The sequence below is a fragment of the Elephantulus edwardii genome, unplaced genomic scaffold (assembly GCF_000299155.1).
Source record: "Elephantulus edwardii isolate Elephantulus edwardi_28Jun2011 unplaced genomic scaffold, EleEdw1.0 scaffold00056, whole genome shotgun sequence".
NCBI classification, from domain to species: Eukaryota; Metazoa; Chordata; class Mammalia; order Macroscelidea; family Macroscelididae; genus Elephantulus; species Elephantulus edwardii.
The window spans coordinates 2010796-2023511 of record NW_006399806.1 but is presented as its reverse complement, the minus strand read 5'-3'; the positions used below and the strand labels follow the sequence as shown (position 1 = coordinate 2023511).

At 34.7% G+C, this 12716-nt stretch overlaps 1 protein-coding gene across 4 annotated transcripts in view; it reads left to right on the top strand.

The window, feature by feature from the left end:
- The window catches only part of GRIA4 (glutamate receptor, ionotropic, AMPA 4), a 584876-nt gene that overhangs the window by 501161 nt on the left and 70999 nt on the right, over nt 1-12716 (top strand). For 3 of the 4 annotated variants that reach the window (XM_006887293.1, XM_006887295.1, XM_006887294.1), the window contains one exon: nt 8482-8688. In XM_006887293.1, the coding sequence (XP_006887355.1) occupies nt 8482-8688 (207 nt within the window). Of the gene's footprint in view, nt 1-581; nt 1249-8481; nt 8689-12716 lie in introns of those variants that run through there. The other variant, XM_006887296.1, reaches the window with a different exon arrangement.

The window sequence follows — 12716 nt, the reverse complement described above, 5'->3', positions numbered from 1 at the left end:
TAACTTTTAAATAATGGAGTATTTTTTGTATTTTTCTCTCTAAAGTCAAGCATACCCTTTAAACTCAAATCTAGTCAAAAGAGATCAACAATCGGTGACCTTTTCCATGTAATTTAAAGTGATATACTCCAGCTCACTGTCTCATTAGTCAGGACATATTTTCAGTTATTTATGGAAGCACTTACCCTAAACAAAATGGAAGCACTTTATGTGATGTAGCTTTTAGCCTTCATCATCTTCATTTTCTTTTGGCAAGAACTTCAGGTGATTCCCAAAACTGATATTGAGGTCAAAGCATGGAAATGCCAGAGAAAAGCTTTCATATGTTACATTTAATTTTGTCTGTGTTGCATCATCCATTAGCAGTTCAATGTATTCTGCCAAGCTTTGATTGGACAATTCTGATTTTAGAATGCAAGCCAACCAACAGCAGTTTGTGTGTAAGAGTATGATATATGTATCTTCTAACTTCACTGTGTGATACTTGCATGGGACTTGAAAAGCAATATATACATATTTCTTTTCCTAAAAAAGACACAGTAATGGAAAGTCATACTTCAGTACAGTCCTCCTCTTTTCAGCCTCTGATGAAGAATCCTATTTTAAGAAATTGACCAAGAAGGAAAAGAGTTCCATGCTGTTCGACCATTCCTAAACAAGGCTCAAGTCTTGTGCTCCAATGTAGTCAATTTAAGCTCAATTTTCATGCGGGATTCTACTTGGATGACCAACTCTGGACTACCAGAAAAAATATTTTTTTTAAAAAAAAATGCCTGTGACTTTTCTGAGATACCAGAGCAAAAGAAGAATTCATTCTCAGTTTCCTCAAGAAAATGCATAGATGTGGAAAAATAAGCATTTCGTAATTCTGATTTATCAGCCCCATATCTTGAAATGAGGTCTTTGTACATAAGTGATGAAATTATACAACTCCTAGTTCCAAGCATAGCTTGTTTGCTTTTTAAAGTAAATATCTATGAATGTGTGTACTTGTTTTCTAAACATATACTACAGCTTTTAGAGAATTTTTTTAATTGTGTCTGTTGTGTGTGAAATGGTATTTTAATGTACAACATAGGTATTATATAGAAAATCTAACTTCTATCCCTGTTATGAAAGGGAGAAAATATTCTAAAAGGCAAAATACTGAATTCATTTTTCAAGCATGACTAATTTTCATGAAGCATGCTATCAAAAATAAAAGCAAAAGTGATTGACAAAGCCAACTGTTTCTTATATACCTAAAGAATATTCTGTTAAGTATCTATTGTTTGACAGTGATGCCATCAATATTTTTGCTATTAAAATAGTGCAATGCTAGTTATCTGTCTTTCTGTATAAAATGTCATTTGTGCAGAAATATTATCTCTAGTGTTTACAACTGTATAACTATTCAAGAATTCAAAAAGGCATTTCAGAATCCATTCCCTAAAAATCATCCCTGTATCTGCTTTTGTTGAAAATGGTAGCCAGGGACCTGTGATATTCCCACCAGCTCGTTTGTATTGAAAGATCTGTGATTCCTTGTAGATGAATGCACTATTGGCACCTGCATGTGATAATCCCCTAAATTCATTGAAAAACTCCCAAGTGGGGTTGTCTAGACATTGTAGCATGTGCGAGATAGATTAGATCTCTTGACACCAGAGAGGGCTGAGAGTGTTACAGCACTGGGAACATTCATCTGGATAGAAATTAATATGGCGTTGCTTTTCTCCCATGTGTTTTTGCCTCTGTGTATGTTGATATTTATATGTTAATACACTGTAATGATAAATGCTATTGTTAAATAAAATTGACTGAGAAATTTATTTATTCATTCATAAATATTTCTTGAGCGTCTGCTATATGTGAGGCATAGACAAAATTCTTACATTCGCTAGAGCTTGTTTTGTACAATAATTTAGTCTTCTAAAATTTATTTATCCTAACAAATAAAATATGGCTTCAACCTCTTATGCTGTTAAAATTTACTTTTTCTTTTAACATAGTATTTTTATACCTATTATTTTATCTTCATCTTGATCAATCTATTCCATTTGAATATAGTCAGGCTGAATATATGAAAGGGAGTTCTAGTGGTATAGTCCGTAGGGGGTAGTGCTGTTAATCAAAGGCTCTCTCTGCAAGTTCAGATCCACCAATTGTTCCATGAGAGAAAGATGGGCAATCTCCTCCCATGGGAAAAACCCATTCAACGGTCAGATATGGGTCAATTCTGACTCAACAGCAACCAGTGAGTGAGTGTGAATTATAAATACAACTCAGCTAAAACTGAATAAAAATCATATCATCACATGGGAAACATGGTTGAAACAAAGTTGAAAGAGCTAAACTTTGTCATTCAGATCCTTATTATTTTTTTAATTGTTCAATCATAGTGATGAAAAATTTTTGTGAAGTTCATGTGACTGTGACCTTTTGATTTCACTTGTCAAATTCAAAAGAACAGTTTCTGCAAACAGCCTAGGGAAGTCAAATCTATACCATGTGATTTAGATAAATTCAGCCATTTAGAAATATTAAATTCCTCTTTAATTGGCCTGTTTTCTCTGTGTAACCATTAATCTGCAAAGAAAAGCGGATTATAATCAGGTGATATCTCTCCTTCATTTGTCCCCAGAGTGTTGGGTGTGGCATGTTGGATACTAAGAATCCATGTCTTGCCATCTTTATGAACAGAACTTTTAAAATAAGTACATAAAACTATATTTATTCACTACAACTTCCAAATTTTCTCATAAACCTACAATTTCATTTTTTACATTTTTTCTTTTCAGAGGTTAGTTTTTTGTGAGTTGCTTATCATTTATTTTCTCTACAAAAAATGTTATAGCTATTTTATATGTGTATATAAAAATATATCATGTGTATATTTTTATATTATGGTTGCTATATGCTATTGAGTCAACTCTATCTCATAGAGACCTGATACAGTAGAGTAACAAGAACTAGCATGTAGTCTAAGCTTTGTCCTCCACTGTAGCAGATCATCAGATTTTTGGCTGACAAAGCACCTAGTAGATTTGAACCACTTGCCTGATCTTTCAGTTAGCACCCAAGCACTGGAAATTGCACCACCACAATTCTTCTATTTACACCTATGAGTATATGTGAATACACACAAACTCATACATATATAAAATACAGATATAATTCCTTTGAACCCAGTGTTAATATCAATTTACACACACCTAAGAACTTATAACTCCATTTTTAAAAATAAATTCTTTTTAATAAATTTAATATGTTTCTAGTATTATACTTCATTTTCTGAATTGAATACAGACCTTTTACTTTCTATTTTAAAAAATTTCTTTGATGGAATAAATTATTTATATGCATGAGAATTTACATTTACATCTTGTACATCCTTTTGAAGAAGGGTATATATCTACAGAGAAATAACTTTGATAGATGCTACAGAACTTTTATCTGTTCTCCATAAATATTCTAACAATAATTTTTGTGATAATTAGAATTTTTTAAGCATTTCTAGTATCTTCTTTCCAGCCATTTCATTTTTGCTAACTATATACATGATCCCAAATAATTTTCTTTTCGTGGAAAATGCATCCTTTATTGACCAAAAATAATTTACATTCATTTAAACAAATACTTTAATAAGAAAGCTAAACCCTAAATCTTAAATAGCAGAGCACACATAGAGATCTTCCATTTTTTAACATGTTCCAGCAAAAAATAACCATAATCACTGAGTAATGAATTTAAAAATAACTTTATTGTACTATAGACCATTTGCTCACTAATTGCCATCTCTACCAGTAAAATGACGGCAACTGACCAAAGATGAAATTCTTATAGTAGTTTGCCTAAACTTTATGTTGTTGTTTTTTGTTGTTAGGTGCCATCAAGTCGAGCACAACCAATAGAAACCCTATGAACAACAGATCTGAACCTTATTCTATCCTGTGCCGTCCTCATCGTCTCTGACATACTTGTACCCACTCCAGAAGTCATTGTGTCAATCCATCTAGTTGAAAGTCTTCTTCTCTTTTGCTAACCCTCCAACTTCCCAAGCATGATGTCCTTCTCCAAGGAATAGTCCCCTCATAGCAACATGCCCAAAGTATATGAGACTAAACACTATGCAAATATGAAAAGCCCTGTAAATTATAAATATGATCATGAAAACTAGTGAGTTATTGCAAAGCAGTGTTAGTTTCTAAGGTATGCTACACAATATTACAGGTATTGTTCACAAATCCTTTCATAGTCTTTAATAAAAAATGCAAAATCTCATTTTTAAAAAAATAGTCTAGCTAATTTGTGGAAGAATATGTTGAAAAGAGAAAAAAGTCATATCAAGAGCACAAGGTCAAATCAAGTCATTGCCGTCATGTCAAAACCAACTCCTTCCTACCTGACCCTCCAGTGGAGGAGATTGCTCTGTCGTTCTCCTGTGGGGTTGCTGGTGATTTGAACCACCGGAGACTCAATCTGTGTGGTAGCAGCACAACTCATTATGGATGATGCCCCAGGGCACAGTAGTAGGTAATAAAGGTGGAAGCTGTTCTCTTATGGCAAAGTGAGAAGCTATTCTATTCTACCCCTCTGAGCCTTCTATTTTTGTTCAAAGTTGATCACTTAGGACTCCTAAAAGTATGCTTTATTAAGAAGCTCTTCAATCTCCCTGAATGGCTGTTACCTTGAAAAGACTAAAACTTTTATTCCTCCATGGTCGCCCCAGACTTTGCATTCAATCTGCCAAATATATGTAGCATTTAAAGAGCTAATTTTAGATAAAATATCAGAGTAGAGATGAGGCCAGGGGAGGAGGCTGAATAATCAAGAATATGCTACCTATTTGGATTTGACGTAAAAGAACGGAAAAATGACCCAGATGCCAAGGAACAGGATACAGTTGAGCAACTGTGAAAGTCCTTGTTCATATTAAGTCTTGCCTGCCTTTCCGTCCCTCTTCCCACCTCCCTGAGGATGATCATCATGTTTCTGTAAGCTGTATACACCACAAGGTATATGCATCATGCAACCTAAATCTTAATGATTATGCTCCTGATTGTACAAAACTCTGGCTGGATTCTGTATCTGTTAACATTTTCAGTCAGCTGAATGTTTTTCAAGCACCTTTTTTGGCAGGGTTTGGAAATTGAGGCAGAAGGAAGAAATCTGATGTAATTCCAGATATCTAGAAAAAAATGGATTTTATTTTTTTTAATAAAAGAGACAGCATGTTGGTTTTTTTAATCATGTATTGGTGTTTGTTTTTGTCATTTGCAACTCATAGTAACCCAATAATGAACAACAGATAGAAACCTCACCCTGTTCTGTCCCAGCTCCAAGATCTCCATCATGATGAAGCCCATTGTTACTGTTATGCATCTACATATTACAGTTTCAGAAAAAATGTGGCCTAGCCCTCGTTGGTATTAATATTCCTTTTAAAAAATCATAACAGAATATATTGAGATAATCACATTGTCATTTTCCCTATGTGGACACACAGATAGGCCAGGAAATCTATTTATTGAATGTTTCCTGTGTACCAGACACTAAGTAAAAACAGAAAGTTTTATCTACATCATTCATGCAAGATTTTTTTTTATCAAGAAATGCACTCAGGAAAAAAACAGAAATGTATTTTTTCAAACTTAGAACCTCTCTGTTAAATCAAAAGAAATCCCAAATAGTTGTTGTTATGTGAAAGGATGCAATAATATTTAAAAATATTTCAAAATATATGTTCAAATCCCAGCAGTTCCACTTACTAACCCAATGAAATTCAATAATATTCTTAACCTTTCTGAGCTCTAATGTTTTCATGTGAAAACTATGGAGTGCATATCTCAAGCTGTCATTGTAAGAAGTAAACTAAAGGGTACAGGTGAAGAACTTGAGAACAAGTAAGCACTGAATAAAAACAGAACTTTATTTCAATAATATATTTTATTCTCATCCTCCTCTCCTCTCACCTGTTACTAGTTTTCTAAATATTTCACAATGATTTTCATCAAAACAACAAGGGATATATTCTATTTCTTTTTATTACTTCAGCTCCTAGTAAAGTGCCTGGCACACAGTGGGTGCTTCCTAAATGTGTGTTAGTAAATAGAGGTCACAGCAATGGCTTCACCTGGAGAATGTTGCACTGCTAATCTCAAGTCTCCACATCTCTGGGGGTTTGAAATCTAGCAGTAGCTCCATGGGAGAAAAATAGCATGAAAGCAATCTCCATTCATTGAGATTTACAGACTCAGACACCCAGTGAAGGGTAGCTATGAATTGGAAATGACAGCACCAGTAAGCTTGCGTTTTTGTTTACATTAAAGAAAGGATATAACATGTTAATGGAAGCAAATAACTCACTATTTAGCATAGAGAGAATTTATCAAGTTAAATGCTTATGCCAGTTTAAAGAACTTCAACACACAGCTAATCGATAACATATATATGTATATGAACATATACTTAAAAGACTAAAATGCCCAAATAATCAACTATTCTAGATATTTTTAAATGGACCTTCAACTTTAGTATGAAATGGGATCCTTAGTGATATCACTTAAAAGAAAACAAAATTCAAGTTTGTTATGCTAATAATTCTGGATAATAACTGTATTGTCATTTCCATTAGAATGTTAAGCATTTTACAAATATATGTCCCTTGCTTTGTTCAGTGAGAGCTCTAATGGACTTATGGGTAAAGATTTGTGCTTCCAACCCAAAGACAGGGTTTCAATCTACCAGCTACTCCACAGGAGGAAAATATCCAACCTCCTGTGAGATTTACAGCCTCTGAAAACCCTCTGGAGGGTTAACTATGAGCCAGTTGTGACTCTACAACAATGACATGACTTAAACTTAACTTGACTTTTTCCTTTTCCACAATTTAATTAGTCTATTTTTAAAAGAAAGTTTAGTTTTTTTAAAGAGAAAAATTAAAGAATTATTTTAAATGTAGCATTGCTTTGGAAATACCAGTTTCTATGATCACATCTGTAATTAGTAAAACCCTATATATTTGCATAATATGTAGGTAAACTAATACACAAATCATCTTTTACAGGAGATGTGGTCAATTGCTTTCATTTTATAGGTTGAGATACTTTGTTTCATAAAATCCAATGTTGGGATATTTATCACACTCAATAAATGGGGAACTTCACTTGGCCATTTCAACCTAAGACAAGATTTAAGAAGATAATATAAAGACTAATCCTAGATAATAATTTCCCACTGTAGTTACTCTTGAAGGGCATCATTATGAGAAAACTACTTATCATTTACTGCTCTTACCAAGTTTTAGTAGTTTCTATATTTATAAAGTACTTAAAATCAGAATGAAGAAAAATTGCCAGGTTGTATAAACTAGATTATTTTCTAATTCTGATTCCAAAAGGAAGGTCAACTGTCCCATTTAAGAATGTGCTTGGAGAAAAGAAAAGATGCTTAGGAGAGATTAATACAAACCATTGTCCTCAATGACGAGAGGGGATCATATTTGACCAGTAAATGACTGAGAAAACTCATCTGTGCCCCGGAACCTGCGTCTTATGTATTGACCAAGCCTGTCTTGTGACCAGCAGCTCAAGTTTTCATTTCTAAAATCAAGTGACTTTTTTTCTTTGTTGTCTGGTTTTTTTGTTGTTGGGGGTTTCCCACTGTAACTGCAAACTCTTTAATCATTACTCACCACCAGTGCACCTGTGCATTTTGCTAGAATATTCACAGTAATTGTTCATCAGACTTTCTCTCCATTGCCTAGAAGACTAAGCGGGAATGTCACTTAAATGGGCATATGTCATAACTGAGGGAAAGTTATTCATTTCCACGGGGGATACATTTTATAATAGAATTATAAGTCATGGAGTGCAAAGCCTATCTGAAACCAAAATAGTAAAAGTGTTCTGGGAAACCAAATTGAATGCAAATAAATAACTACATAAGATATTTAAAGGATTAATTAATTCATTTACTCATCGAACAATTGTCTAGCAACTACCTGCTCAAAGAACTGATAGGGATCAAAGAAGAACGAACTAGACCTTTTTCTAAGGAGGTCCCAGTCTATTGTGTTTAACACAATGAAGAAAGTGACCTTGAATGAGTCTTTTATTATATCAAGGGGAAGCCACTAAATTGTCTTTATTTTATGAGCAACTTTGGAAATAATAATTTCATCGTATTCTTCTCTTGGCAACTATTAATGGACATTTTTCCTATCACAGTCCCAAAGAGGGCTATCTCATCCCTCAATAGAAAATTATTCTAATAATGTCACACTTAGTATCTAAGACAAAGCAACTTAATGTACTTCTAAACCTATTTATATTTTCATATATTTTACTATTAAATTATAGCCACACAAAAACAGTATGTATATTATTGCCAAATCTAATCTTTTGGTAAAATGCTAAAACTAAAAAAAAAAATTAAAAAAGGTATTCAAATTGCATGTTTTATAATTTCTCCTTTACAGTTTTCCTTCTCTCGTTATAGGAATCCCCATATGTTATGTATAAGAAGAATCATGAAATGTTTGAAGGCAATGACAAGTATGAAGGATACTGTGTAGATTTGGCATCTGAAATTGCAAAACATATTGGTATCAAGTATAAAATTGCCATTGTCCCTGATGGAAAGTACGGAGCAAGGGATGCAGACACAAAAATCTGGAATGGGATGGTAGGAGAACTTGTGTATGGGGTAAGCAAACAAATTTATTGAAGAATTTACTTATTTAAACCTGAAACTTCATTTAGGCACATGTCAATATTAAGTTGCCAACTATGGCTATTTTGTTTTGTTTAACTTGCAGCTGCATTTAAAGGAATAGATAACATAGCTGCATTCAAAGAAGCAGATCTTCAAATGTTTCTCTATTAAATTAATAATAACATGTCCAAGCAATGAATGAAACTGACACTTGGTAACTTCAAAAATCAGGAAACAAACAAGAATGCAGAGCATACTGTCCTAATGAAAAAAACACTGAGTTCCAGCTTGCTCTTTTGAATAGTTCATTTTGATTAATGTTCCTGTGCCAGGGAGCTCTGGTGGCTTGTTGTTGTTGTTGTTGTTGTTGTTTACCATCAAGTTGGAATTGAATCATAGCTTACTTACTCACCAGCAAGTTTTTAGAGGCAATAGATCACGTGGGATGAGAATGCCCATTTTTCTCCAGCAGAGCAGCTAGTAGATTCGAACCACTTATCTTCAAGTTAAGAGCACAACTCCTATCACTAGGCCACTGGCAGTTTAATGGTAAGGAATTGTGCTGCCAACCCAGAACAGAGAGGTACATGGTTTAAATCCACCAGCTATTCTGCAGGAGAAAGATGGGCAATCTACTCCTGTGTCATTTACAGTCTCTGAAAATCCAGTGAAGGTCACCTATGAGTCAACTCTAGCTCAAAGGCAATGAGTTGAATTTTAGCTAACTTTCCTTCTGTTCTTTTAAATACTTTGTAAGTATCTTCTGTGGAATAGAAGAAACATCCACTTCACAGACAGGGCTTTAGCATCTGTAAAATAATCACCAATCATGTGAGATTTGTATATTTCTGTTTAACCCAGTAACAATAAACTGTATGCAGTGTAATCATTTCATCATACATAATAACAAAACACAAAATCTAGAAATTATTTCAGAACAAGTCTTGTATGAAAAGGTTGGATGCCCTTTTCTCATGTGCACCACAGCAGTAGTAGAAATGCCTACTAATTGTGACATCCGATGTGGTAGTTCAAAAGTTCAGAAACCTACCCCTCACGTTGAAGTTTACTCACTGAGAAGCCAATTAAAGTAACACACACATGAAATGCATTCAGAAATTGTCCATAAACCACATATGCTGAATTCATGTGTCACAAATTTCAACTCCAAGACATCTTCCTTCTGATTAATCCTCACAAGGCTGCTTTAGAATGAAGAATTACAGAAAGCATCATTCTTTCTTGGATAATAATTTGTTAGAAAGATTTAGAACATCTCCACTTCACAGAGAGAGTCACTTTCCAAGTGAGAACTTCAATTCAATAGTTTCACGGTTCTGCATCCTGCTTTTCCAACCACAAAGCAATCAGCATTCTCTGCATAGTGCAATACAATAGTTCAGACCTCAGTAAGAAGAAGAAATGGTTTGCCATTATAAAGCACTTGGATAGTTTTATATCCATGTGAAAGAGCTGACTACTTAGGAGACCCCAAACGAAGGGGGCGAACATCTAGTTTTTTAAAAGGTATTTTACTGCAGTGTTCATAGACAGTTTTATATTGAGCTTTACAGTCTAATCTAAATTTTCAAGAGAAATGATTTCTACGTTAATATGTTCCCTGGTAATATTTCATACTCTTGATAGAGTAACAAAATTTTAAACATGGCCATCATCCAAGCTACTGGAATTGCAGTAATTCATTTCTTTAAGAAAGCATTATTGAGTATTTCCGCCCAATAGCATCACACTTAGCTTTCCTGTTAGTTACAGATGGCCTCACTAACCTGAACAGCTTTCTAGGACACTCGTTTTAGTGTCTTCTCTGTAGCTCCACCTCCTGGGGGTCCCAGGCTCACTCCATTGCAAGTACTCTGCTCACATTTTATTTGGGAAAGCGAGTGTCCAAATATTCAAAAGGAAAAAATAGAGAGGTTAGCATAATTAGCAAAAACAACAAAAAAGAAATCACACCAGTGTTAAAATTTTCAGGGCCAGAAAGTCCTCAAATCATGCAGTTATCAGAGAGAGACAAAATAGTGTCGTTGTTGTTGTTGTTATTGTTGTTGTTGTTGTATGTCATCCAGTAGGAACTGACTCATAGTTGGCCCTCCCCTGCATTTTCAAAGCTTATCAATCACATGAGAGGAGATTGTCCATCTTTCTCTCTCAGAGTAGTTGGTGGATTCAAACTGCCTGCTTTATGGTTGGCAGTGAAACTCTTTACCCGCTAGACCACCAGAGTTCCCTAGAGAAGATAGTAGAGTGGTTATTAATGCTTGATCACCAGCAACCAAGGTTTAAATACATCACCCACTGCCACATGAATGGTCCACTTTTGCCTCAAAGGAAATCTAATTTCACACATAACACACTTTCCCACAAGTTGATACTTTCTATTCTGATTTCTATGAAGTGTAGTCTTCCCAACATTTTATTATCTTTTTCTTTCGTACTGGTAACACATACATAATGCTCAGCTCCTTAGACCCTAGGTAAAACTTTCTTCATGCTCTTTTCCTGCGCAAAGCCTAGGAGACTACAATATGGTTGATTTTTAATCCATTATTATGCCTCTATTTACTACTTCCTATTTGCCAACTTTGTTATTCCAATTGTTATTATATGTGAAATATTTCACTCGTTAGCTCGTTCAGATTATTTTTACACTAAATTTTGGGGGTCATTAATGGACAATTGAGCAAGACACACACACAATTCCCAGTGTTAGCAGAGAAAGTTGATGCATTCACTGATCTTTGGCAAAAGCACACAAGGGGTTCTGGTGGCATAGTAGGTAAGGAGTTGTACGATTAAATCCAAAGGCCGCTGCTCTCTGGAGGTTTTAATCCACCAGTGGCTCCTAGGGATACAAATGGGCAACCTCCTTCCATGCAATTTAAAGCTTCAGCAACCTGAGAGTCAGCTATGAGTCGGTTCCAATCCACCAGTATTGACTGAGCAAAGCACTTGCTGATCGCTAATTTTTATTTTTGTTTTGGTCTTTTTTTATTTATTTTAATGAAAATTTATAGACTTTGGATTTACATTCATTCACTGTTTCACTTTTCTCCCTGCCCATCCCCCCAGTACACTCCCCTCACAGAAAAGTAAAAGAAAAATTCCCCCATTGTTATGTAACAATGTTCCCCTCCCCAGGTCCACTCCACTATGCAGCCTTCTCTCTGGACTCCTGTCATGACACAAAGACCTAATCACATATCCTTTTGGAACAGTTTTCTCCTTCATCTCTGTCAATGCGTTGTACATTATTTGTCCCATCTTTCTCAGTCTCAAATCTGTCTCACATTGAACACTGGTTGCTGCTGCCTTCACCCAGCATTCACCTCTACTCATCCAGCTTTTCTATACTGAGGACATATTCATTTCTCCTCATTACTGAAAATGTGTTAGAGAAAAACTAAAGGAGATATGATGTGGTACCGTCTCACACATGGAACATGACATTTCAGATTGGTGAAAGGATGTATTACATTTGTTTTGACATTTGGATAGTTACTCAAAAAGTTGTAACTTTGTGTGGTCTCCTCATTCAGTACCAAATAAATTAAAGTGGGATTAGAAGAAGTAGTAGATTAAAGATATGATCTTGCTATGAGAGGGATTTTTCTAAGTATGAAGCCAAAGATTAAAAAATAAATCCCACAGACACAGAAAAGATAATTTTAAGTGGCTATTTAAATCTGAGAATTCTAATTAAGACAGACTAGGAAAAAGGATTCCTTATCCACTTCTGAAATAATATGCCTTTGAAAACTCTAAATACAATAGAGCAAATTTAGATTAGTTGATACGGCAACTGAGGCTGATCTCTCAAGTATGGAAACACAAAGGAGGAGGAACAGTTGTAAGCAGACAGTAGTGATTGGAACATGAAATGTGAGAAGCATAAATGTAGTAAAAATGAATATTGTTAAGAAAGAAATGTTGTTGTTGTTGTTGTTATGTGCCGTCGAGTCGTTTCCGACTCATAGCGACCCTATGCACAACAGCCCTAA